This window comes from Salmo salar, chromosome 04 (genome assembly GCF_965601325.2).
Source record: "Salmo salar chromosome 04, fSalSal1, whole genome shotgun sequence".
In the NCBI taxonomy this organism is placed as follows: Eukaryota; Metazoa; Chordata; class Actinopteri; order Salmoniformes; family Salmonidae; genus Salmo; species Salmo salar.
Window position 1 is genome coordinate 36154783 of NC_138294.1, and position 27044 is coordinate 36181826.

General features: G+C 44.4%; 1 protein-coding gene across 4 annotated transcripts in view; it reads right to left on the reverse strand.

Moving 5' to 3' along the window:
• LOC106602819 (integrin alpha-X) overlaps window positions 1-27044 on the reverse strand; it is a 78721-nt gene that overhangs the window by 42951 nt on the left and 8726 nt on the right. For 3 of the 4 annotated variants that reach the window (XM_045716805.2, XM_014195712.3, XM_014195711.3), the window contains exons 9-15: window positions 26704-26836; window positions 26404-26477; window positions 26005-26134; window positions 21743-21891; window positions 21435-21584; window positions 13992-14192; window positions 553-689 (exon numbers count right to left, since the gene is read on the reverse strand). In XM_045716805.2, coding sequence (XP_045572761.1) covers window positions 553-689; window positions 13992-14192; window positions 21435-21584; window positions 21743-21891; window positions 26005-26134; window positions 26404-26477; window positions 26704-26836 — 974 coding nt within the window. The remainder of the gene's footprint in view (window positions 1-552; window positions 690-13991; window positions 14193-21434; window positions 21585-21742; window positions 21892-26004; window positions 26135-26403; window positions 26478-26703; window positions 26837-27044) is intronic. The other variant, XM_045716806.2, reaches the window with a different exon arrangement.

Sequence of the window (27044 nt, forward strand, 5' to 3'; positions counted from 1 at the left end):
GCTTCTTGTCTACCAGCGTCAATCCTTACAAAAACCCATTTCATGAAGCTCCCGGCAAACAGTTCTTGTGCCGACGTTGCTTCCAGAGGCAGTTTGGAACTCTGTAGTGAGTGTTCCAACCGAGGACAGACAACTTTTACGAGCTACATGCTTCAGCAGTCCCGTTCTGTGAGCTTGTGTGGCCTACCACTTCACGGCTGAGCCATTGTAGCTCCTAGACCTTTCCACTTCGCAATAACAGCACTTACAATTGACCGGGGCAGTTCTAGCAGGGCAGAAATTTGACGAACTGACTTGTTGGAAGGGTGACATTCTATGACAGTGTCACTTTGAAAGTGACTGAGCTCTTCAGTAAGGCCATTCTACTGCAAGTGTTTGTCTATGGAGATTTCATGGCTGTGTGCTAGATTTTATAGACCTGTCAGCAACGATGTGGCTGAAATAGCCAAATCCACAAATTTGAAGGGGTGACCATATACTTTTGTATATATAGTGTATGTAGGAATAAATTCCTTTGTAATCTTTTTTCTTACTGAGTGTTTATGAACCTACCTCAATATGAAAGCGGCTCCTTTAGCTCCCACCACCATATCAGCCAGTCCATCTGAGTTCAGATCCCCAGCAGAGTGCACCGAAACTCCAAAGAACTGCAGCCCTCTACCCGCTCTCCCGCTCACTCCCTGGATCCTCTGGATGTAGGGAGAGAGTAAGGGGGGGAGAGAGAGAGACAGTGTGAGAGAGATAGTGAGGTCCTCCTATCCAAACTATCCTCCCTTAACCTGTTGGGTCTAGGGGGCAGCATTTGCACGTCTGGATAAAAAAAAATTACCCGATTTAATCTGGTTACTAATCCTACCCAGTAACTAGAATATGCATATACTTATTATATATGGATAGAAAACACTCTAAAGTTTCTAAAACTGTTTGAATGGTGTCTGTGAGTATAACAGAACTCATTTGGCAGGCAAAACCCTGAGACATTTTCTGACAGGAAGTGGATACCTGATGTGTTGTATTGACTTTAAACCTATCCCATTGAAAAACACAGGGGCTGAGGAATATTTTGGCACTTCCTATTGCTTCCACTAGATGTCACCAGCCTTTACAAAGTGTTTTGAGTCTTCTGGAGGGAGATCTGACCGAACAAGAGCCATGGAACGATGATGTCCCATTAGACACCTGGCGCGCGAGTTCATGTTGGGTACCCTCGTTCCAATACGTTATAAAAGAGTATGCATTCGTCCACCTTGAATATTATTCATGTTCTGGTTAAAAAAGGCCCTAATGATTTATGCTATACAACGTTTGACATGTTTGAACGAACGTAAATATATTTTTTCCCCTCGTTCATGACGAGAAGTCCGGCTGGCTTAGATCATGTGCTAACAAGACGGAGATTTTTGGACATAAATGATGAGCTTTTTTGAACAAAACTACATTCGTTATGGACCTGTGATACCTGGAAGTGACATCTGATGAAGAGAATCAAAGGTAATGGATTATTTACATAGTATTTTCGATTTTAGATCTCCCCAACATGACGTCTAGTCTGTATCGCAACGCGTATTTTTCTGGGCGCAGTGCTCAGATTATTGCAAAGTGTGATTTCCCAGTAAGGTTATTTTTAAATCTGGCAAGTTGATTGCGTTCAAGAGATGTAAATCTATAATTCTTTAAATGACAATATAATATTTTACCAATGTTTTCTAATTTTAATTATTTAATTTGTGACGCTGACTTGACTGCCGGTTATTGGAGGGAAACGATTTCCTCAACATCAATGCCATAGTAAAACGCTGTTTTTGGATATAAATATGAACTTGATAGAACTAAAAATGCATGCATTGTCTAACATAATGTCCTAGGAGTGTCATCTGATGGAGATTGTAAAAGGTTAGTGCATCATTTTAGCTGGTTTTATGGTTTTGGTGACCCTGTCTTTGACTTGACAAAACATTACACACAACTCTTGTAAATGTACTGTCCTAACATACTCTAAATTTATGCTTTCGCCGTAAAACCTTTTTGAAATCGTAAAACGTGGTTAGATTAAGGAGATGTTTATCTTTCAAAGGGTGTAAAATAGTTGTATGTTTGAAAAATTTGAATTTTGACATTTATTTGGATTCAAATTTGCCGCTCTTGAAATGCACCTGCTGTTGATGGAGTGCACCACGGGTGGCACGCTAGCGTCCCACCTAGCCCATAGAGGTTAATGAGTCAAACATGAAGGATATACTGCTCCTCCCAGACCTGGCCCAAATCCCCATCATTCGTATGAAGTGGAGACGTCAATACAGAGGTCGAAGAGCCGGATGCCTTGCGAGACTGCGTCGGCGAGTGGATAATCTGCCTTTACCCTTCGTTCTACTGGCGAACGCACTTGAAAATAATCTGGATGAGCTCCGTTCAAGACTATCCTATCAACGGGAAGTTAAAAACTGTAATATCCTATGTAATAAAACAACACAACGCACATAAAAGCTTAATAATTCCTAAAAGTCATGTTAACTGGCTGATATTGTCTCATAGAACAAAACATAAAAGATCTCATAAGCCTGTGTTAACCTCAGGCCTTATTTTCTTTCCCCATTCATTTTGCCCATAGGAATGTTGGTTATGTTGTTGAATGTTGGAATGTTGTTGCTAGGGACTCTTTTGGAAGAAGCTAGCTAGCTAACGAAGAACAACAAAGAATATCTAGTTAACAGAAGAAAAGAAAGAGAAAATCAGGACAGAAGAAAAAGGATATCAAAGTGAAACAGTTCTCTAAAGACACAGGAGACAATAATACAAGAAACAACACTTCTGTAGCTTGTCAACTATGTGTCTGTCTATCCCTGTTCTCTCCTCTCTGCACAGGCCATACAAACGCTTCACACCGCGTGGCTCCTGCCACTCTAACCTGGTGGTCCCAGCGCGCACGACCCACGTGGAGTTCCAGGTCTCCGGCAGCCTCTGGAACTGTCGGTCCGCAGCCAACAAGGCTGAGTTCATCTCAGCCTATGCTACCCTCCAGTCCCTAGACTTCCTGGCGCTGACGGAAACATGGATTACCACAGATAACACTGCTACTCCTACTGCTCTCTCTTCGTCTGCCCACGTGTTCTCGCATACCCCTAGAGCATTGAGCCAGCGGGGTGGTGGCACTGGAATCCTCATCTCTCCCAAGTGGACATTCTCTCTTTCTCCCCTGACCCATCTGTCTATCTCCTCATTTGAATTCCATGCTGTCACAGTTACCAGCCCTTTCAAGCTTAACATCCTTACCATTTATCGCCCTCCAGGTTCCCTTGGAGAGTTCATCAATGAGCTTGACGCCTTGATAAGTTCCTTTCCTAAGGATGGCTCACCTCTCACAGTTCTGGGTGACTTTAACCTCCCCACGTCTACCTTTGACTCATTCCTCTCTGCCTCCTTCTTTCCACTCCTCTCCTCTTTTGACCTCACCCTCTCACCTTCCCCCCCTACTCACAAGGCAGGCAATACGCTTGACCTCATCTTTACTAGATGCTGTTCTTCCACTAATCTCATTGCAACTCCCCTCCAAATCTCCGACCACTACCTTGTATCCTTTTCCCTCTTGCTCTCATCCAACACTTCTCACTCTGCCCCTACTCGGATGGTATTGCGCCGTCCCAACCTTCGCTCTCTCTCTCCCGCTACTCTCTCCTCTTCCATCCTATCATCTCTTCCCTCTGCTCAAACCTTCTCCAACCTATCTCCTGATTCTGCCTCCTCAACCCTCCTCTCCTCCCTTTCTGCATCCTTTGATTTTCTCTGTCCCCTATCCTCCAGGCCGGCTCGGTCCTCCCCTCCTGCTCCGTGGCTCGACGACTCACTACGAGCTCACAGAACAAGGCTCCGGGCAGTCGAGCGGAAATGGAGGAAAACTCGCCTCCCTGCGGACCTGGCATCCTTTCACTCACTCCTCTCTACATTCTCCTCTTCTGTCTCTGCTGCTAAAGCCACTTTCTACCACTCTAAATTCCAAGCATCTGCCTCTAACCCTAGGAAGCTCTTTGCCACCTTCTCCTCCCTCCTGAATCCTCCTCCCCCTCCCCCCCCTCCTCCCTCTCTGCGGATGACTTCGTCAACCATTTTGAAAAGAAGGTTGACGATATCCGATCCTCGTTTGCTAAGTCAAACGACACCGCTGGTCCTGCTCACACTGCCCTACCCTGTGCTTTGACCTCTTTCTCCCCTCTCTCTCCAGATGAAATCTCGCGTCTTGTGACGGCAGGCCGCCCAACAACCTGCCCACTTGACCCTATCCCCTCCTCTCTTCTCCAGACCATTTCCGGAGACCTTCTCCCCTTCCTCACCTCGCTCATCAACTCATCCTTGACCGCTGGCTACGTCCCTTCCGTCTTCAAGAGAGCGAGAGTTGCACCCCTTCTGAAAAAACCTACACTCGATCCCTCCGATGTCAACAACTACAGACCAGTATCCCTTCTTTCTTTTCTCTCCAAAACTCTTGAACGTGCCGTCCTTGGCCAGCTCTCCTGCTATCTCTCTCAGAATGACCTTCTTGATCCTAATCAGTCAGGTTTCAAGACTGGGCATTCAACTGAGACTGCTCTTCTCTGTGTAAAGGAGGCTCTCCGCACTGCTAAAGCTAACTCTCTCTCCTCTGCTCTCATCCTTCTAGACCTATCTGCTGCCTTTGATACTGTGAACCATCAGATCCTCCTCTCCACCCTCTCCGAGTTGGGCATCTCCGGCGCGGCCCACGCTTGGATTGCGTCCTACCTGACAGGTCGCTCCTACCAGGTGGCGTGGCGAGAATCTGTCTCCGCACCATGCGCTCTCACCACTGGTGTCCCCCAGGGCTCTGTTCTAGGCCCTCTCCTATTCTCGCTATACACCAAGTCACTTGGCTCTGTCATATCCTCACATGGTCTCTCCTATCATTGCTATTCAGACGACACACAATTAATCTTCTCCTTTCCCCCTTCTGATAACCAGGCGGCGAATCGCATCTCTGCATGTCTGTCAGACATATCAGTGTGGATGACGGATCACCAGCTCAAGCTGAACCTCGGCAAGACGGAGCTGCTCTTCCTCCCGGGGAAGGACTGCCCGTTCCATGATCTCGCCATCACGGTTGACAACTCCCTTGTGTCCTCCTCCCAGAGTGCTAAGAACCTTGGCGTGATCCTGGACAACACCCTGTCGTTCTCCACTAACATCAAGGCGGTGACCCGATCCTGTAGGTTCATGCTCTACAACATTTGCAGAGTACGACCCTGTCTCACACAGGAAGCGGCGCAGGTCCTAATCCAGGCACTTGTCATCTCCCGTCTGGATTACTGCAACTCGCTGTTGGCTGGGCTCCCTGCCTGTGCCATTAAACCCCTACAACTCATCCAGAACGCCGCAGCCCGTCTGGTGTTCAACCTTCCCAAGTTCTCTCACGTCACTCCGCTCCTCCGCTCTCTCCACTGGCTTCCAGTTGAAGCTCGCATCCGCTACAAGACCATGGTGATTGCCTACGGAGCTGTGAAGGGAACGGCACCTCCATACCTTCAGGCTCTGATCAGGCCCTACACCCAAACAAGGGCACTGCGTTCATCCACCACTGGCCTGCTGGCCCCCCTACCTCTGAGGAAGCACAGTTCCCGCTCAGCCCAGTCAAAACTGTTCGCTGCTCTGGCACCCCAATGGTGGAACAAGCTCCCTCACGACGCCAGGACAGCGGAGTCAATCACCACCTTCCGGAGACACCTGAAACCCCACCTCTTTAAGGAATACCTAGGATAGGATAAAGTAATCCTTCTAACCCCCCCCCCCCCTTTAAAAGATTTAGATGCACTATTGTAAAGTGGTTGTTCCACTGGATATCATAAGGTGAATGCACCATTTTGTAAGTCGCTCTGGATAAGAGCGTCTGCTAAATGACTTAAATGTAATGTAATGTAATGAATGGCTGAATGAACCAGATGTAAGTCATTTACGGTTTTTAGGACTACAAGCTGGCTAGCTCTATACATTAATAGGTCAGTTTAAATTCTATAACGTAAATTCTATTACGTAAGTCTATCAACTTTCTATAAGTGAAAGAGAGTCTGTTAGTGAATTATCACTGATCAATGATTTGGAGGAAACCAAACCACAGTCGTTCTTCTCCCAGCATGTCACATTTTCTCCCCTTTGGTAAGCTACTGTTTAGGCCTATACTACTGTAAATATGAATGACACCTGGAATATAAAGCTATCCTGTATATTATAAGCTATTCTGTTTGAGAATTTTCTAGACAAATCTCTATAGCAATAAAGAGCAGAAGATGTCTAAACTGATGCAAAAAGGCACATAGCTAAGTGCAGTCAGGCTATCCGGAAGGCCAAAGTTAGTTACTTTAAGGAGCAGTTCTCTCTCTGTGGGTCTAACCCCAAGAAGTTCTGGAAAATGATTAAAGACCTGGAGAACAAACCCTCCTCCTCACAGCTTCCCATGTCCCTTAAAGTTGATGATGTGGTTGTTACTGACAAGAAGCACATGGCTGAGTTCTTTAATCATCATTAAGTCAGGATTCCTATTTGACTCAGCCATGCCTCCTTGCCCGTCCAACATTTCCTCATCTCCCACCCCTTCTAATGCGACTATCCCGATGCTTCTCCCTCTTTTTCCCCTGCCCCGCTACAAAGTTTCTCCCTGCAGGTGGTCACTGAGTCCGAGGTGCTAAAGGAGCTCCTTAAACTTGATCCCCAAAAACCATCTGGGTCAGATGGTTTAGACCCTTTCTTATCTAAGTTTGCTGCCCCCTATCATTGCCAAGCCTGTCTCTCCTTTCTGGGGAGGTTCCCATTGCTTAGAAGGCAGCCCCTGTTCATCCTTTATTTAAAGGGAGAGATCAAGCTGATCCTAACTGTTATAGGCCTATTTCTATTTTTCCCTGTTTATCAAAAGTGTAGGAAAAAATTGTCAATAATCAATTGACTGGCTTTCTTGATGTTTATAGTATTCTCTTGGGAACGCAATCTGGTTTCTGCTCAGGTTATGGATGTGTCACTGCAACCTTAAAGGTCCTCAATGATGTCACCATTGCCAATAATTCTGTGCAATATTGTGCTGCTTTTTTTATTGACTTGTCCAAAGGTTTTGATACGGTAGACCATTCCATTCTTGTGGGCCGGCTAAGGAGTATTGTTGTCTCTGAGGGCTTTTTGGCCTGGTTTGCTAACTACCTCTCTCAAAGAGTGCAGTGTATAAAGTCAGAAAATCTGCTGTCTCAGCCACTGCCTGTCACCAAAGGAGTACCCCAAGGCTCGATCCTAGGCCTCACGCTCTTCTCAATTTACATCAACAACATAGCTCAGGCAGTAGGAAGCTCTCTCATCCATTTATATGCAGATGATACAGTCTTACACTCAGCTGGCCCCTCCCCAAATGTTACATTTTTTTTACATTTTAGTAATTTAGCAGACGCTCTTATCCAGAGTGACTTACAGTAGTGAATGCATACATTTCATTTCATGCATTTACATTTTTATTTTTTTTGTACTGGCCCCCCGTGGGAATCGAACCCACAACCCTGGCGTTGCAAACACCATGCTCTACCAACTGAGCCACAAAGCTTGAAACTGGTCATCTCTGTATACCCGTCACAAGACCCACAGGTTCTGCCAGTCACATTCTGATAAAGGTCCCCAAAGCACACACATCCCTGGGTCGCTCCTCTTAGGCCTCACTCCCCCCTATCGGAGATATCTACTGCAGCCCTCATCCTCCACATACAACACCCGTTCTGCCAGTCACATTCTGATAAAGGTCCCCAAAGCACACACATCCCTGGGTCGCTCCTCTTTTCAGTTTGCTGCAGCTAGCGACTGGAATGAGCTGCAACAAACACTCAAACTGGACAGTTTTATATCAATCTCTTCATTCAAAGACTCAATCATTGACACTCTTACTGACAGTTGTGGTTGCTTTGTGTGATGTATTGTTGTCTCTACCTTCTTGCCCTTTGTGCTGTTGACTGTGCCCAATAAAGTTTGTCCCATGTTTTGTGCTGCTACCATGTTGTGTTGTCATGTGTTGCTACGTTGCTATGTTGTTGTCTTAGGTCTCTCTTTATGTAGTGTTGTGTTGTCTTTCTTGTCTTGATGTGTGTTTTATCCTATATTTATATTTTATTTATATTTTTAATCCCAGCCCCCATCCCCGCAGGAGGCCTTTTGCCTTTTGGTAGGCCGTCATTGTAAATAAGAATTTGTTCTTAACCTGTTGGGGCTCGGGGGCAGTATTGAGACATTTTGAAAAAAATATGTGCCCATTTTTAACTGCCTCCTACACCAACTCAGAAGCTAGGATATGCATATTATTAACACATTCGGATAGAAAACACTCTGAATTTTCTACAACAGTTTTAATGGTGTCTGTAAGTATAACAAAACTCATATTGCAGGCAAAAACCTGTGAAAAATAGATCCAAAAAAATGTGAATTTTGTGACTGTACTATTTAGTGTCATTGTTTTATAGATACCATAGTGAGAAAGGATTCATTTCGCAACACCTACGGCTTCCACTAGATGTCAACGATCTTTATAAAGTTGTTTGAAGCGTCTATGATAAACAGAGAGCAAATTAGAATGCAAGGAAGTTGACATGTCATCACTTCATTTTTTTGCGCCTGCGCATAAATCTGAGAAGCGTGAGTTTGTCATCATTGTTTATCTAGACATAGGATAGGTTGTGTGAAAATATTACTGATGTTTAACGTTAAAAATGGACCAAAAGATTAATGCTAAACAAGGTTTGACATGTTTGAACGAACGTAAATAGATTATTTACTAGTTTTTTTTAGCTTTTCGGCGTGATTTTACACCCCCCCCCCACCACGTTTTGTGGGAGCATAATGAACGCTAAGTACTTGGTGTTATTTGGACATAAATTATGAACTTTGTCAAAAGAAACCACATTTGTTCCGGACCTGGGATATCCTGGCAGTGCCTTCTGATGGAGATAATCAAAGGTAAGGGGATATTTACAATGTTATTATCGATATTAGATGATGCTAACTGTATAGCATAGCTTATTGTTCTTAGCATAGCACCCCGTTTATTGCAAAATGTGATTTCCCAGTAAAGTTATTTTGAGATCTGGCCATTCGGTAGCAATTACGAGATGATAATATATTATTCTTTGAATGACAATATTATAATTTACCAATGTTTTCGAATAGTAATTTTGTTATGTTCACCGGAAGCATTTCAGAGAAGAAAAAAAATCTGAATTTCACGCTACTGTAAAATGCTGTTTTTGGATATAAATATGAACTTGATGGAACAAAAAATGCATGTATTGTATAACATAATGTCCTAGGAGTGTCATCTGATGGAGATTGACAAAGGTTAGTGCATAATTCTAGCTGGTTTCTGCTTTTGGTGACGCCTGACCTTGAATTGAAAATGGATGTTTGTACTTTTGTGGCTATGTACTGTCCTAACATAATCTAACTTTATGCTTTTGCCGTAAAGCCTCTTTGAAAATCGAACAATGTGGTTAGATTAAGGAGATGTTTATCTTTTAAATTGTGTAAAATAGTTGATTGTTTGAAAAATTGAAATTATTAGATTTTTGATGTTTTGAATTTCCAGCCTTGTTAGCAATCCCGACTCGGGATTCATTGCTAACCTGTAGCCCCAACAGACATTTCGGTGATGCCCAACTGAGGAACCAAAACCTCGCAAGTGCCCTCAGAAGGGTCCAGGTGGTGGTTGGTAAAGCCCCAGGAGACCAGCCTTTGGTGACTCGTTACTTTTCCGTTTGTCAAGGGCTACTCTACTGGGTTACAGAAGTAGGTGAAGACCCACGTTACTGTCAGCGGTGTCCCACCTGTCACCAGACTGCCCCAGTAGGGCATACCCAAGCTCCTCTCATTCTGCTACCCATCATTGAGACCCCATTACCCCCTGGGTGATGCCCAGTGTGTGCAAGCATATGCACAAGGCACAAAGAGTACAACAATGGACTTACGACCGCCCAGCGCAAGCATGTGAGATCAATCCTGGTGACCATGGGCTCCTCCTTCTCCCTACCACAGAAAGCAAGTTCCTCACCAGGTGGAAGGGGCCCTATGAAGACATCAAAAGCTGAACACTGTATGCTGGAAACACTTGGTTTGTTATTTTAACTAAACATAACCAATCTTTGTTAAACATAAATACCGAACTTGTTTTGCATGGATTCCAGGACGCAGTTAGCTTTTAACAGATAGGTCCACTATTTCTTGTCCCAGAATCCCGCTTAACTGACAGGTTAAAGTCTGCTTGAAAGAGCTGCTAACCTAGCTAAGCTGCTAGCCACCAAGCTAACGAAACTAGTCACATGAGTTTTCTAATGGAGCCCTCTTTGTCTAGAGAAGTAAATTTAACGGTTCCAGCGCTGTAGGAGCTGTATATACTATGCTTTGTTTCAGGACAAACTGGATCACTCAGAGTTCCAATGTGGCAATTGTTTGCTTGCCGAGGATTAAAGGCTTGAGGTGGCTTCCTTGATCCCGCAGGTCGCTAGCCTACGTAAGAAACATTTTCTGTGCCGGTGGCTGGGCGGCGCTCGCGCTTGTTGGATGCATCTCCGCTTTGTCGTTATCCGACTGGCCGGTGTTGCCTGGAGTTTGTTTTCTAGGGGAGCCATCTCCTGCCTTTCCTCCCCCGTCTGATAGCGGGGTCGCAGGAGCACAGCAAGAGGAGCATGGCAATCAATGATGGTCGTATGTCACGAGCCGTGGAAGCCGAAGACAGTGGCCTCCCACAAAGCAATCTACACTCCCAACGAGAGGCCTGGAGCGGATACAAACAACTAATAGTTTCCCCACACTGGAGCCTGATCTTCCTGCACCTTTGTCGCTGGAGATACTTCTGTCTGCAAACGCTGTGCCTACTCCTTCCCCTACGATTTCGAAGTCGACGTCAGCAACCTTCCTTCCCTGCTCTGGATCAAGCGGGGCTTCTCCATCTGTTGGAGGCCTGCACCAGGCACCGGGAGCTACGGGCTCAAGTTATCCTGCCTCTCGCCCGTCCTTAAAGGGTTCTCCGAATCCTGTGGAGCGTGGGAGTGGGCGGATTTCCTCATCCTTCTCGCCAGCCGTGATTTTGGGCAGCTCCATGGTAAGAAATGTTACTGTTCCTGGTGCAAAAACAATGTCCTATCCCGGAGCTCGAGTAAATTCTATTACTAAGCTGCTCCCGAATGTACTTCGCCAGGATATGGACATTGATTCTATCGTAGTCCTTGTGGGTTTTAATTATATTATGAAGGGCAGCTCTGAACAGTTTAAATTGGATTTCAAAGTGCTGATTGACTCTCTACCAGACAATAACAAAAGACCCATCATATCTGGCCCTGTGCCCTCTCTGAATCGTGGCATTGAAGGGTTTAGCAGGATTCTTTCTCTTCACAACTGGCTACGTGATTATTGCAGCTCAATGGGTGTAACTTTTGTTGACAATTTCGATACCTTTTGAAAGCAAAACACGTTTTATAAGGAGGATGGGATCCATCCAAGTCATTTGGGTTCCTGGATGCTTTTGCAGCATTTATAAGTAAGTCGCTCTGGATAAGAGCGTCTGCTAAATGACTTAAATGTAAATGTAAATGTAAATAAGGCTGTGTTGAGACAATGACTTATCAATGACCCAAACCCAGCTCAGTTAATCCCTACCATTGTATCGCTGAGACACAATGTAAGTAAACTAATTTATGTCCCTCTTACTGCCCTCAATGCCTCTGCTGATCCTATCGCTATTGTATGCAGCAATCATGTGCCTTTGAACCAGATTTGTGACCCGTTTCAGGAAACTAGGCGTATGTCGCGGGTCACTACCTCACAGGAGAGCCGTTTGAACATAAACTTTGATTCTTTTTAGCAAAATGCATTTTTTGGCAGAAATGCCTTCTCGAACATGTGAACTTTCATGTGCCTTAATAACAAATGTGTATGCCATCTGTAAATACGAATACAATTGTTAAATTGCGAGCCGAGTTGGTTTATCCAAAGAAAAAGCCAGCAACCCTCCCACTAGCCATGATTGGCTGAGATAATGAGTGGGCTGGACATGCCGAGAGATGAGTTTGGATTGGTCTGCCATATAGCACACATCCGTCTATTTGAGCTGGTCAGTACGTCTACGGAATCCTAACTAACGCTGCTCTTTTTAAAATGTATTGTGTATTAAAACTGCTGTTAGCTAGCTAACATTGAACCTGGTTGGTTAGCTACCTGCAGATTCATGCAGGGTAGTAACATCATGAGTTGTGATTATGGTTCATTGTTTAGCTAGCTGGCTTGCTAGCTAACGTTACGTCATGAGTGGTGATTATGGTTAATTGTTTACGTAGCTAGCTACATATCTTAACAAAAGACTCTGCAAGTAACCATTTTGGGTACGTTTGTAAATTCAGTCTGGCCATCTACTCTGATTTCAGAGCACTCTTGCCAGAGAGCGCAGAATAACTGATGATTTACGAATGCTCAACACTTCTTGAATATGGCCGGTGTCAGTAAACTCATCGGCCAGAGCGTCCGGTGTGCGCTCTGAACGTGAAAAGCTCTGAATTTACGAACGGACAATCTGACAACACAGTTGCAGTCACCAAAGCTCTGGATAACATAACAACCTAACCAGCTCTGCTTGGGCAAGTAATGCTCAGTGAGCTGTTCGCTTTCACTTAGATGTCTGGAAGTAGCTAGCAAGTTAGCTTGGGTGCTTGACTGCTGCTGTTAGTACATTCGGATCAACCCTTAAAGAGATGGGTGGGGCTAAAGCTTACGAGGGTGTGAACGATGCTGAATGGGTGTAGACAAAGAAGGGCTCTCCAATAGTAGTACCAAAACATTCAAAGACACTTTTCTCAAAAGTGAGTTTAGAAGTTAATCAACTTTCAAAGCAAAATTACTTTCCCATTGTTCCTCAACTGTAGTGTATGATATACCATTTTGTAGCTCTGAGTCTTTACTTTTATCCAATGTAAAAAAACACAATTTCAAATTTTGCTCCATAAGATCGATTTGAGCTGGTCGGTCACATTTGTGCTGTTAGCACTGAGGCGGTGTCCCCTGGTAGGAAGTCCACTGTGTGCAGCTCACCCTGCACTAACATAAATAACATGCAAATATCTACTTCAGCTAAGCTTCCCAGTAAAGCAATGAAAACAAGCAAGCATCCCAGAAAAGTGCTCAAAATAGCCCACATTAACATATGTTGCTTAAGAACCAATCTTGTGCCTATGAAACATTGGAGACTAAATATAGTTAAAATTTTGTCAACAATCGAAGCCAACCCTGTCTGTTTTGCCCCATAGTTGTGCATGCATCGGTTTTGTTGGAAAACAACCAACCCATCTATACAGCACAGGCGGTTGGTGGAACCTTAATTGGGGAAGAAAGGCTCGTGGTAATGGCTAGAGTGGAATGGTATCAAATACAACACATGGTTTCCATGTGTTTTATTACCATATGTAGACTCAACAAATTTTGATCAGATAGTGATATTTTTTTATTTTAAATGTATTTTACCTTTTTATTTAACTAGGCAAGTCAGTTAAGAACAAATTCTTATTTTCAATGATAGCCTAGGATCACTGGGTTAACTGCCTTGTTCAGGGGCAGAATGACAGATTTTTACCTTGTTAGGTCGGGGATTCGATCTTGCAACCTTTCGGTTACTAGTCCAACGCTCTAACCACTAGGATACCTGCCGCCCTAATCAATTGGTGGCCTATAGTGGTTGCAATTGAGATCAGCTGTGCGGGTGATTTTAGAGCATATTATTGGTATAACAAAAGATCAGCTGGTGATAATCTAGTGGCCATCGATGGTTGCAATTGTCCCTGTGTGTTATGGGGGATGCAGTGTTTAGAACAGAATAATATAACAGAATGAAAGTCAGGTTGAGACAAAAACCAATATACAAAATACATACAAGCTTTTAACTTATTTCAGAATGTTTAGACAGAAACAAAGAGGGCTGTCTATTTAGTACTGACCTGGCTGTATTTGGCCTGGATGCCCCAAGGGCGTCCCAGGAAGATGTAAACACTCCCATGTCCTCTGTCCTCCAGTGGGGCTCCTACAGCCAGCTCCGGCAACCCGTCCCCATTCAGGTCTGGACAGGGGGACAGAGACGTCCCAAACTGACCATGGACGTTCCCCTGGACTCCACGCAGGGTGAGGGAGCAGTTGGGTGCCTAGAATGGAATCAAATCGAATTCAGGTAGGCATCCGCGCTTCAGCAAACAAAGGAGGTAGGATGGGTGATCAATAACAGTAATACAGTGATACGGCTTACACAATATAAACGGCCCAAATTGATTGAATTGGCAGCAGTAGTGTGGCTGAGCGGGTATAACACAATTTGATACAGTTTCAAACTAACTATGACCAAAAAAACAGTGAAATGACTCTTGATAATACAAATGACAAGGAACTGATATACAGTGCATTCAGAAATTATTGACTTTTTCCACATTTTGTTACGTTACAGCCTTATTCTAAAATTGATTTTTATTTTTAAATTCCCTCATCAATCTACACACAATACCCCTAATGACAAAAGTAAAATAGTTTTTTTGAAATCTAGGCAGATTTATAAAAAAAAGCAGAAATATCACATTTACATAAGTATTCAGACCCTTTACTCAGTACTTTGTTGAAGCACCTTTGACATCGGTTACAGCCTCGAGTCTTCTTGGGTATGATGCTACAAGCTTGGCACACCTGTATTTGGGGAGTTTCTCCCATTCTTCTCTGCAGATCATCTCAAGCTCTGTCAGGTTGGATGGGGAGCACCGCTGCACAGCTATTTTCAGGTCTGTCCAGAGATGTTTGATCGAGTTCAAGTCTAGCTGGGCCACTTAAGGAAATTCAAAGACTTCTCTCAAAGCATGTCCTGCGTTGTCTTGGCTGTGTGCTTAGGGTCGTTGTCCTGTTGGAAGGTGAACCTTCTGAGGTCCTGAGTGCTCTGGAACAGGTTTTCATCAAGGATCTCTCTGTACTTTGCTCCGTTCATCTTTCTCTCGATCGTGAATAGTCAGGACTGGCTTCCGTCTGGCCACTCTACCATAAAGGCCTGATTTGTGAAGTGCTGCAGAGATGATTGTCCTTCAGAAGGTTCTCCCATCTCCACAAAGGAACTCTGTCAGAGTGACCATTGGGTTCTTGGTCACCTCTCTGACCAAGGCCCTTCTCCCCCGATTGCTCAGTTTGGCCGGGTGGCCAGCTCTAGGAAGAGTCTTGGTGGTTCCAAACTTCTTCCATTTAAGAATGATGGAGGCCACTGTGTTCTTGGGGACCTTCAATGCTGAAGACATTTTTTGGTACCCTTCCCTTGATCTGTGCCTCTGAACAATCCTGTCTCTGAGCTCTACAGACAATTCCTTCGACCTCCTGGCTTGGTTTTTGCTCTGACATGCACTGTCAACTGTGAGACCTTATATAGACAGGTGTGTTCCTTTCCAAATCATGTCCAATCAATTGAATGTACCACAGGTGGACTCCAATCAAGTTGTAGAAACATCAAGGATGATCAATGGAAACAGGATGCACCTGAGCTCAATTTCGAGTCTCACAGCAAATCTTCTGTTTTTTAGGCTGTAATGTAAAAAAAAATTGGGAAAAAGTGAAGCAACACACACACACACACACACACACACACACACACACACACACACACACACACACACACACACACACACACACACACACACACACACAGGAAGCTGTAACTGCAATTGTGCAATGTGTGTCTGAAATTCTCCAACGGCCACGTTTCGCTGCTTTGTGTGCCACTTACTCCTCACAAACAGGTTAGGTCCAGCCAACTGACTCTACTTCCTCCAGAACCAGTTAACTTCCGCTTGAATGACTCTTAACCGTTTGTAGGAGTAGTCTTCAAACTAAAAGCGTCCTAAGTCTCCCCTAGGTCCAGTCCTTCCAAGCAGAAGAAAATTAGGGCTGATGTATTCTATGCAGTCCTCCCGGCTCTGAGTCCTGGCATCTATGGGCCTTTCATTGGCAAGGTTAGCAGCCATGAACATAAATGTTTGAAACTCACTCCATGTGAAGAGTCCTTCTCCTCTCATATTGTGCAAGGCCCGCTTCACAGAGCGAACAGCTGCTTCTGCAGCACCCTTCCTGTGAGGGGAGTCTGCTGGGTGGATCTTCCAGCTCCACTCTGTTTCATGCTTTGAAGCTTCATTTTCAAGCTCAGATGTACTTTGTTGATCCAATCACCTTCACTCTTTGCGGAGCAAGTCTTCCTTCGCGGTGGCTTATCAGTAGCTCAATGCTCTCCGGTCTCCTCAGATCTCCTAGACTGACTTCTGGGAAGAACTTCTTGAGTTGCTCAGGTTTGATGACTCTGTGGATGTTGGCAATTTCATTCAAACCATAGCAGACAAGCTCATAGGCTCTTTCTGTGCCTCTAGGCATTTTGACCCTCACTCTGAGGAGATATCTTCTGGTTTTAACCTTCATGGCCATCCCCCCCAACTCCATGGACGACTAAAGTGATGTTTTCACTTTGAAGATTTAATCTCCTGGCAGCTCTGTGGGTGATATAATTTGTGTCCGATGCCAAGTCGATCAGGGTTCCAATTTTTTTGTCCTGCATTGGCAGTTACCTCGAGCAGCATTAGAATAACTGGCAATTCTTCTACTGCACTTGACACAATCTCTCCAAGCTGGATCTTTTCAACACAGTTTGTCTTTGCGGTGATGTTGGTAAACACTCTCTTGAATTTGTCCGCCATCTCTGGGGAGAGTTTAGATACAAATTCCTCCTGCTCCTCAGTCCGCCTATGCCTTCTCACATTGAATTGTCTTCTTTCTGAGTCACTCCTCTTGAAGTCTCCCTTCAGGCATAGAAAAAAATGGTGGTCTTTTTTACAGTTTCTGTTCCTGCACAGGTATGTCTCTTTCATCATCTTCTCCATGACAGACCAAGCACCTCTTGCAGGCCCCCAGCTTTTCTACAGCAGCCAACTTTTCCACCGGCTTCAGTTCCTTGAAACGCTTGCAAAATAATATATTTTCTGTGCTTTTCATCTCCACAGTGGACCGCGTGGACGCATATTTCCTCTCCATGCAAGCATTTCTCTTTTCTGGCCTTTCACTCACTCCCAGCTGCTCCAGTTTTTCAAGAATTTCCTCTTATGTTTTCAGGAATTTAAGAACGTTCCCAAAGTGATTGTCTGGTGTGACATTATTCCTCGGATTAAACCTCTTATGGACAGCGCCTGGCGCGAAATACGAAAAACCTTAAATGCTATAATTTCAATTTCTCAAACATATGACTATTTTACACCATTTGAAAGATAAGACTATCTAACCACGTTGTACAATTTCAAAAAGGCTTTACAGCGAAAGCAAAACATTAGATTATATCAGGAGAGGACCCAGCCAGAAATAATCACACACCCATTTTTCAAGCTAGCATATATGTCACAAAAACCAAAACCACAACTAAATGCAGCACTAACCTTTGATCTTCATCAGATGACACCCCTAGGACATTATGTTATACAATACATGCATGTTTTGTTCAATCAAGTTCATATTTATATAAAAAAACAGCTTTTTACATTAGCATGTTTTGTTCAGAACTAGCATACCCACCGAAAACTTCCGGTGAATGTACTAAATTACTCACGATTAACGTTGACAAAAAACATAACAATTATTTTAAGAATTATAGATACAGAACTCTTTTATGCAATCACGGTGTCAGATTTTAAAATAGCTTTTCGGTGAATGCACATTTTGCAATATTCTGAGTAGATAGCCCGGCCATCACGGCTAGTAAATTTGACACCCACCAAGTTTGGCCCTCACCCTCAGATTTACTATAAGAAAAATTGGATTACCTTTGCTGTTCTTCGTCAGAATGCACTCCCAGGACTTCTACTTCAACAACAAATGTTGTTTTGGTTCGAAATAATCCATAGTTATATCCAAATAGCTCCGTTTTGTTCGTGCGTTCAAGTCACTATCTGAAGGGTGACGCGCTGGCGCGTTTCGTGACAAAAGATTTCTAAATATTCCATTACCGTACTTCGAAGCATGTCAAACGCTGTTTAAAATCAATTTTTATGCAATTTTTCTCGTAAAATAGCGATAATATTCCAACCGGGCGACGACGTATTCGTTCAAACACTGAAAGAAAAAAATGGAGTCAGCTCGTGCATGAGCGCTCCAGTGTCATTGTTCCCAGAAGGACCACTCACCAAAACCCCTGCTGTTTTTCGCCCAGAGACTGCAGAGCTATCATTCCACATTCTGGCGCCTTCCTAGAGCCAATGAAAGCCTTAGAAAATGTCACGTTACAGCACAGAAGCTGTATTTTTGATAGAGAGGCTATAGAAAGACAAGAAATGGTCAGACAGGGCACTTCCCGTATAGAATCTTCTCAGGTTTTGGCCTGCCATATGCGTTCTGTTATACTCACAGACACCATTCAAACAGTTTTAGAAACTTTAGAGTGTTTTCTATCCAAATCTACTAATTATATGCATATTCTAGTTACTGGGCAGGAGTAGTAACCAGATTAAATCGGGTACGTTTTTTATCCGGCCGTGAAAATACTGCCCCCTATCCCAAACAGGTTAACCATGAAGACAAGCCACTCTCTCTTGATGTTGTCAGGTAACTTGCTTTCTATGAATCTGATCACTAGAGGGTTGTTGATGGCTCCTGTGTTTCCAAGCTCTGTGAGGTCATCCAGGGCCTTCTCTATAGTTTGGATCATAGAGCTCCATTTTTATGGAATGGTCTGCCTACCAATGTGAGAGACGCAGACTCAGTCTCAACCTTTAAGTCTTTACTGAAGACTTATCTCTTCAGTAGGTCCTATGATTAAGTATAGTCTGGCCCAGGAGTGAGAAGGTGAACGGAAAGGCTGGAGCAACGAACCGCCCTTGCTGTCTCTGCCTTGCCGGTTCCCCTCTCTCCACTGGGATTCTCTGCCTCTAACCCTTTTACAGGGGCTGAGTCACTGGCTTACTGGTGTTCTTCCATGCCGTCCATGGGAGGGGTGCGTCACTTGAGTGGGTTGAGTCACTGACGTGGTCTTCCTGTCTGGGTTGGCCATGGCGGAGATCGTTGTGGGCTATACTCGGCCTTGTCTTAGGACGGTAAGTTGGTGGTTGGAGACATCCCTCTAGTGGTGTGGGGGCTGTGCTTTGGCAAAGTGGGTGGGGTTATATCCTGCCTGTTTGGCCCTGTCCGGGGGTATCATCGGATGGGGCCACAGTGTCTTCTGATCCCTCCTGTCTCAGCCTCCAGTATTTATGCTGCTGTTATAATATCCACCCTGCACAGCCAGAAGAGGACTGGCCACCCCTCATAGCCTGGTTCCTCTCTAGGTTTCTTCCTAGGTTTTTGGCCTTTCTAGGGAGTTTTTCCTAGGGAGTTTTTCCTAGCCACCGTGCTTTTTTCACATGCTTTGCTTGCTGTTTGGGGTTTTAGGCTGGGTTACAGCACTTTGAGATATCAGCTGATGTACGAAGGGCTTTATAAAAATACATTTGATTGATTGATGTGGATAACTTTCCTAGGCTGATTTGCCCTTAAAGCAGGAATTTTCTCCAGATCCTCCATTATCTCCAAGGCAATTGTAGACTTGTTTCCATATCTGTTCTCCAGCACCCTGAACATGTCCTCAGCAGTGTTGTAAGAAGACAAACGGAGGCCTCTGCATATCCTCTCATCTATACTGTCAATGAGTTGGATCCTCTTTACTTCGACTGAGCCTGTTGGTTCCCCCTGCTTTTGCAAACTCTCCCAGTCTCTTCTCCATCAATGGAAATTCCTTTTATACCCACTGAACCTGGGTAGACAGATTGGCTTTATCCTCAGTGTCGGTTGTGGAGCTGGCATGGGCACCTGCGGCACTCTCCCTCTGTCTCTCTCCTCTTCTGCAATTCTTTGTGCTGTGAGAAATTCTGCCCTCCTTGCTTCAAGGTTGTTACCGAATGCCTTCAGATCCTTCACTCTCCCTCCCAGCCTTTCCTTTTCTGCCACTGGAATCCACATCTCCCACTCTGCTAGGCTTGCGATTGCACAGTAGCTCAAAGCCATCTCTGTTTACAGCGGTAACAGGTATCTGAGCAACTCCATCACAGGCTGTCTCGGCTTCATGGATTGCAGACCTCACCTCATTTTCGCCGTATCTAGGCCATAGATTGGACTGGACCATCTCCCTGACTTCATCCAATCGAAGCATCGCATTCTTGGAATGTCTTCTCAAGTTCAGTCTGCTTCTCCTTGCTCAGTTCAGCTTCTTCACCCTCATCGGATCCAGCTTCAATGTCTGCCAGAAGGCCAGCCCTGTACTCGTCATTTGTCTCACTGACCGTCCTCGCCTCCAACTTGAGCTTCTTGAACTCCTCTTGTAGTTCTCTTTTAGTCATGTGCTTTGCGACTCTGCTGAGGAAGTTTGCTGCTTGGTAAAAGTTATTTTTTGCTTCAGCTCCTTCACTGTTATTCCAAGAGCTTCCAACGCCATGTTGAGGTGTCAGTCAATACTCCTCTCTGCGACGACAGCGTTCCTGACTTCAGGCCGTTAATCCTTTTGTCTTCACTGCCACGCGGTTATCAACTGTCAAGTTGTGTATGGTTCACACTGCAGCTCTTTGCCCAAACTTGAAAAAGGCCTCTTTAAGGACTGAAGGATGCAAGGAACAACTCAATTTTCTTCTGACTTCTTTTATTTATTTAGTCAGTTAGTTAGTTAGCTAGCTAATTAGTTAGGTTGATAACAGGTTGAGTCTCCAGAATCCTAAATGAGCTGAATGTGTATGAATGAGTCTCCTCTTCCATGAAGGACTTCCAGTGAAATGCCTTTTCACCAAACATTTCACCACCTGCTATCACAAAGGTGCACCAGTATATATGTTCCCCAGGGAAACACAAGCTAATGATGGGTTCCACAATGCATACACTCTTCCGCCCCCTGCTGGTGTTTTATCTTTGAAATCTGTTGAAAATGTGAATGCCTTGAATATGAATACCTGTCTTTTGACACACACACACACACACACACACACACACACACACACAAACACACACACACACACACACACACACACACACACACACACACACACACACACACACACACACACACAGGAAGCTGTAACGGCAATTGTGCAATGTGTGTCTGAAATTCTGTACTGTAGTATTTGAGTGTTTTGTAAGCTGTATATGAACACAGCAGTGTTGGTTAGAGTCATTCAGACGAAAATAGTCAACCTGAATCATAACCATTCATGAATTGATAATGCACATTTTCAGTTTATGAATTATATTTCAATTAATCTACTACTGAATTGGTTGGTTTAGTATGATATTGACCAAAACATAGATCTGCAATACAGTGTTCTATTTAATTCCGTCCTTCGTGTAAGTATGGGGTGTTATGTAGCCACTCTTACTCCAGTCTCCAGCGTACAGACGTGGACCTCTCCCCCAACATCCTGGGTGTGATACCAAGGAGCCCCAACAACTAGCAGCCCAGCACGGCCCTCCCCTGGCCCAGCATGGCTCTCTAACACACACAGCTCTGCCCCGAAGTAGGAACCAAGCTAGGGAGATAGAGAGAAACAGTGGAGGGAAACATTATTAGGTAAAGAGCAACATGGTAATGACGACTTTGCATTCTGGTTGCCTTCTTAGGGTCTTCTGATTTCCCCATAGGCTGTGGTCAATAGGGCATAGGGTGCCTCTCTGGTCTTTCTCTCACCTGAGAACCAGGTATCCTGTGAGTGACAGTCCACTCCTGTTGGAGAGGATCCCTCTGGAAGACCAGGACCAGCCCAGTATGGTTGAACCTGGGAGCTCCTGCAAAATATATACTGCCATTCACTGTCTCTGCCACTGCCACTGAGTAACCTGTACAGACACATACAGCATATGAGTTCAAGTTTAATAAGCTTATTTGACATTTGCAGGTATTAAAAGTAATACATACAGTGCCATCAGAAAGTGTTCAGAACCCCTGACTTTTTGTTACATTACACCCTTATTCTAAAACGGATTTTATATAATTTTTTCCTCAATCAATACACACCCCATAATGATGAAGTGAAAACAGGTTTTTAGAAATGTTTGCAAATGTATAACAAATTTAAAACAGAAATAAATAAATAAGTACTCAGACCCTTTGCTGTGAGACTCAAAAATGAGCTCAGGTGTATCCTGTTTCCATTGATCATCCTTGAGATGGGACTTTAATGCAGGCAAACTTAAATCAGTTCAATACGGAAGTGGTCAGATGGCGCGGATGCTACACTACAGGACTGTTTTGCTAGCACAGACTGGAATATGTTCCGGGATTCATCCAATGGCATTGAGGAGTATACCACCTCAGTCATTGGCTTCATCAATAAGGGCATTGATGACGTCGTTCCCACAGTGACCGTACGTACATATCCCAACCAGAAGCCATGGATTACAGGCAACATCCACATCGCGCTAAAGGCTAGAGCTGCCGCTTTCAAGGAGCGGGACACTAATCCGGACGCCTATAAGAAATCCCGCTATGCCCTCAGATGAATCATCAAACAAGCAAAGCGTCAATACAGGATTAAGATTGAATCCTACTACACCGGCTCTGACGCTTGTTGGTTGTGCCAGGGCTCTAAAATTATTACGGACTATAAAGGGAAACCCAGACACGAGCTGCCCAGTGACGTGAGCCTACAGGACGAGCTAAATGCTACCATGCACGACAGCACCAGCTTTTTGGTTGACTGTGTGATAAAGCTCTCGATAGCCAATGTGAACAAGACCTTTAAACAGGTCAACATTCACAAAGCCGCGGGGCCAGAAGGATACCCAGGATATGTACTCAAAGCATTCCGCGGACCAACTGGCAAGTGCCTTCACTGACATTTTCAACCTCTCCCTGACTGAGTATGTAATACCTACATGTTTCAAACAGACCACCATAGTCCCTGTGCCCAAGGAAGCGAAGGTAACCTGCCTAAATTATTACCGCCCCGTAGCACTCAGGTCAGTAGCCATGAAGTGCTTTGAAAGGCTGGTCATGGCTCACATCAACACAATCCTCCCGGACACCCTAGACCCACTCCAATTCACATACCGCCCCAACAGATCCACAGATGACGCAATCTCAATCACACTCCACACTGTCCTTTCCCACCTGGACAAAAGGAACACGTATGTGAGAATGCTGTTCATTGACTACAGCTCAGCGTTCAACACCATAGTGCCCACAAAGCTCATCACTAAGCTAAGGACCATGGGACTAAACACCTCCCTCTGCAACTGGATCCTGGACTTTCTGAAGGGCCGCCCCGAGGTGGTAAGGGTAGGCAACAACACGTCTGCCACGCTGATCATCAACACTGGGGCCCCTCAGGGGTGTGCACTTTGTCCCCTCCTGTAATCCCTGTTCACCCACGACTGCGTGGCTAAACACGACTCCAACACCATCATTAAATTCACTGAACAATGAGACAGCCTATAGGGAGGAGGTCAGAGAACTGGCAGTGTGGTGCCAGCACAACAACCTCTCCCTCAAATGTGAGCAAGACAAAGGAGCTGATCGTGGACTACAGGAAAAGGTGGGCCGAACATGCCCCCATGAACATCAACTGGGCTATAGTGGAGCAGGTTGAGAGCTTCAAGTTCCTTGGTGTCCACATCACCAAAGATCTATCATGGTCCAAAAGTTCTACAGCTGCACCATCGAGAACATCCTGACCGGTTGTATCACCGCCTGGTATGGCAACGGCTCGGCATCTGACCGTAAGGTGCTACTGAGGGTAGTGCATACAGCCCAGTACATCACTGGGGCCAAGCTTCCTGCCATCCAGGACCAATATAGTAGGCGTTGTTAGAGACTTGTCAGAGACTCCAGTCACTCAAGTCATAGACTGTTTTCTCTGCTACCGCACGGCAAGCGGTACCGGAGCGCCAAGTCTTGGACCAAAAGGCTCCTTCACAGCTTCTATCCCCAAGCCATTAGACTACTGAACAATTATCAAATCGCCACCGGACATTTACATTGATCCCCCCCCCCATTTGTTTTGTACACTGCTACTCGCTGTCATCTATGCATAGTCACTTCACCCCTACCTACATGTACAAATGACCTCAAACCTGTACCCCCGCACACTGACTCAGTACCGGTACCCCCTGTATATAGCCTCCACACTGACTCGGTACCGGTACCCCCTGTATATAGCCTCGTTATTGTTATGTTGTGTTACTTTTTTTTATTTTTTACTTTTTGGTAAATATTTTCTTAACTCTTCTTGAACTGTGCTGTTGGTTAAGGGCTTGTAAGTAAGCATTTCACGGTAAGGTCTACACTTGTATTCGGCGCATGTGACATAAAGTTCGATTTGAAGTGTGAGAACAGTGCGCTGGCGGGATGTCTGGAGTCCCATATTGTCTTTTTGGCCCTAGTGAGGGATCTGACTCCGTAGATGGCACCGATAGAGGGGAGGATAGTTGATTATCTCTGCAGTGCGCACTACCCTCTGAAGCCTTTTTCAGTCTTGTGTGTTGGTGTTACCATACCACACGGTGATGGATCCAGCCAGGATGCTCTTTCCTGGCAATGATAAAAGTTGACTAGAATGCCTGCACTCACGCCAAACTTCCTTAGTTGCCTTAGGAAATTGAGATGTTGCTGTACCTTCATCACATCATTTGTGTTGGTTGACCATGTCATATTGGACGAGATGCTTGAAACAGTCCACCGGCTCCATGTCATATTGGACGAGATGGTTGAAACAGTTCACCGGCTCCATGTCATATTTCACGAGATGCTTGAAACAGTCCACCAGCTCCATGTCATATTGGACGAGATGCTTGAAACAGTCCACCAGCTCCATGTCATATTGGACGAGATGCTTGAAACAGTCCACCAGCTCCATGTGATATTGGACGAGATGCTTGAAACAGTCCACCAGCTCCATGTGATATTGGACGAGATGCTTGAAACAGTCCACCAGCTCCATGTCATATTGGACGAGATGCTTGAAACAGTCCACTAGCTCCATGTCATATTGGACGAGATGCTTGAAACAGTCAACCAGCTCCATGTCATATTGGACGAGATGGTGGAAACAGTCAACCAGCTCCATGTCATATTGGACGAGATGGTTGAAACAGTCCACCAGCTCCATGTCAGTGCCATTAATGCTCATAGCAATGTGATTTCCCCCATGCTTCCTGAAATCCATAATCATCTCCTTCGTTTTCTTTGCATTTAGCTCAAGGTTGTTTCACTGCACCATGCTGTTAGACACTTCTTGTCTATATGCTGTCTTGTCACTGTTAGTGATAAGCCCTATGACGGTAATATCATCTGCAAACTTTATGATCTGATTGCTGTCACTTTGGGCAACACAGTCAGAGGTGAGTAAAGAGTACATCAGAGTACAGTAGAGCACTGTGCCCACACATCTGTGAACAGTTACAATAGGCACCACATAAACAGGCTATCATTCTATAACCATCCAGAACCAACACTGAACAGAACATGAAAGAAGTGCCTATAGAAATAGTGACTATAGTGATATACATTACAGTTTCATAAAAACAAATGTCTCTGTCCCGCACCAACACAAAATAGAGATGAGATATGAGCAATCATTTTGAGTGGTGATACATTAGTAGGTTCTCTATCTGGTGTCAGTTTCTGAACATCTCCAGTATATCTATATAATAAGTTGCTGACATGTCATATTTGTAGTGAATACATGTTTCCTCACCACATGCTTCTCCTTCTCCTTACACTGCTCTTTTGCTCAGTAGTGGTGGGAGATTGTATACATACAGTACATAGTTCTGTAGGCATAGTTCTGCATGTCTTTTTGACAATATAGGCATACACTCCTCTCACGATTATCTGTTGTCTAAGTGCCGGTATTATTTAGATTTTATAATAGGTGATGTTGGTATACTGGAATTGGTGATGTCTTTTGTAAAAGCTTGAGTAGTGTATTTCCCATAGTCCTTCATTCTCACCCAGATATGAGTTCTGCATGTCTGTCTCCAGTGCAGAGGCATTGATGAACGTGGCATTCACTCCTCTGGCTGCCTCCACAATGCCCCCAGACCATGAGTATGACCCTACTGCCCCAAACAGAGACACACCCTTCACAGGAGAGAGAAAAGTACTTCATGTGTTACTTTACTTAACCATACTTTACTTTTAAACTGTAATATGATGTAAAGTGATATAAATATTTAATGGAAGTAGTACAAATGCTCTTTTAATAAGCAAGAACTCTCCAGACCCTGCTGAAATGGGAAGCATTACATTGGTTAAACATGACATTAACATTGAAAGGATATTCTGTAATAATCAAAAACAATAATATTGGCCTTTAGTAGACACTTTCTAGACAGAGAGCAGTCACTAACCCCAGAGAGAGTGGTACTAAAGCCTCCCTGGGACAGTTCCTGTTTAAAAGACCTGGAGTTGGTCGAGTTAGTTCCTGAACATGCAAAACAAAGAGAATAATCAACAAACCAATATACCAGTTTCCTAGACAAAAAGCATTTTCAAACTGTTATAATTCACATATTACACAAACTTCCAAATTAGGTGTCTATGTAAAAGGTACACATTCCTTATCCAATGTTTAAATTAAGATATAGTAAATACTGTAGTTATCATTTCAATGGATAGGCTGTGTTTTTTAAATACAAATCCTTTTCTACCTTCAATTGCAAAGATCTTCTCCCTAAGCTCATTCTGAATGGATTTCAGAGCATCAAAACTGTTTGTCTCAAATACAAAGTTTGGGAAAGACGCAATCTCCTCAAGCTCTTGTCTAGAGAATTGCTTCCCAACCTGGGATGGGGAAGGAGGGAGGGAGAGAAAGAGGGGGAGGGGAGAGAGCAAAAAAGATTAAGATGGCACTTAAAATGAAGACCAATCTAACACTTAACAGCCATATCATCTTACCAGAAGTGCCAGAGGAACACCACAGCTTTGTCCGAAATGGCACCGTATTCGCTACACAGTGCACTACTTTTGACCCTATGGGCTCTAGTCAAAA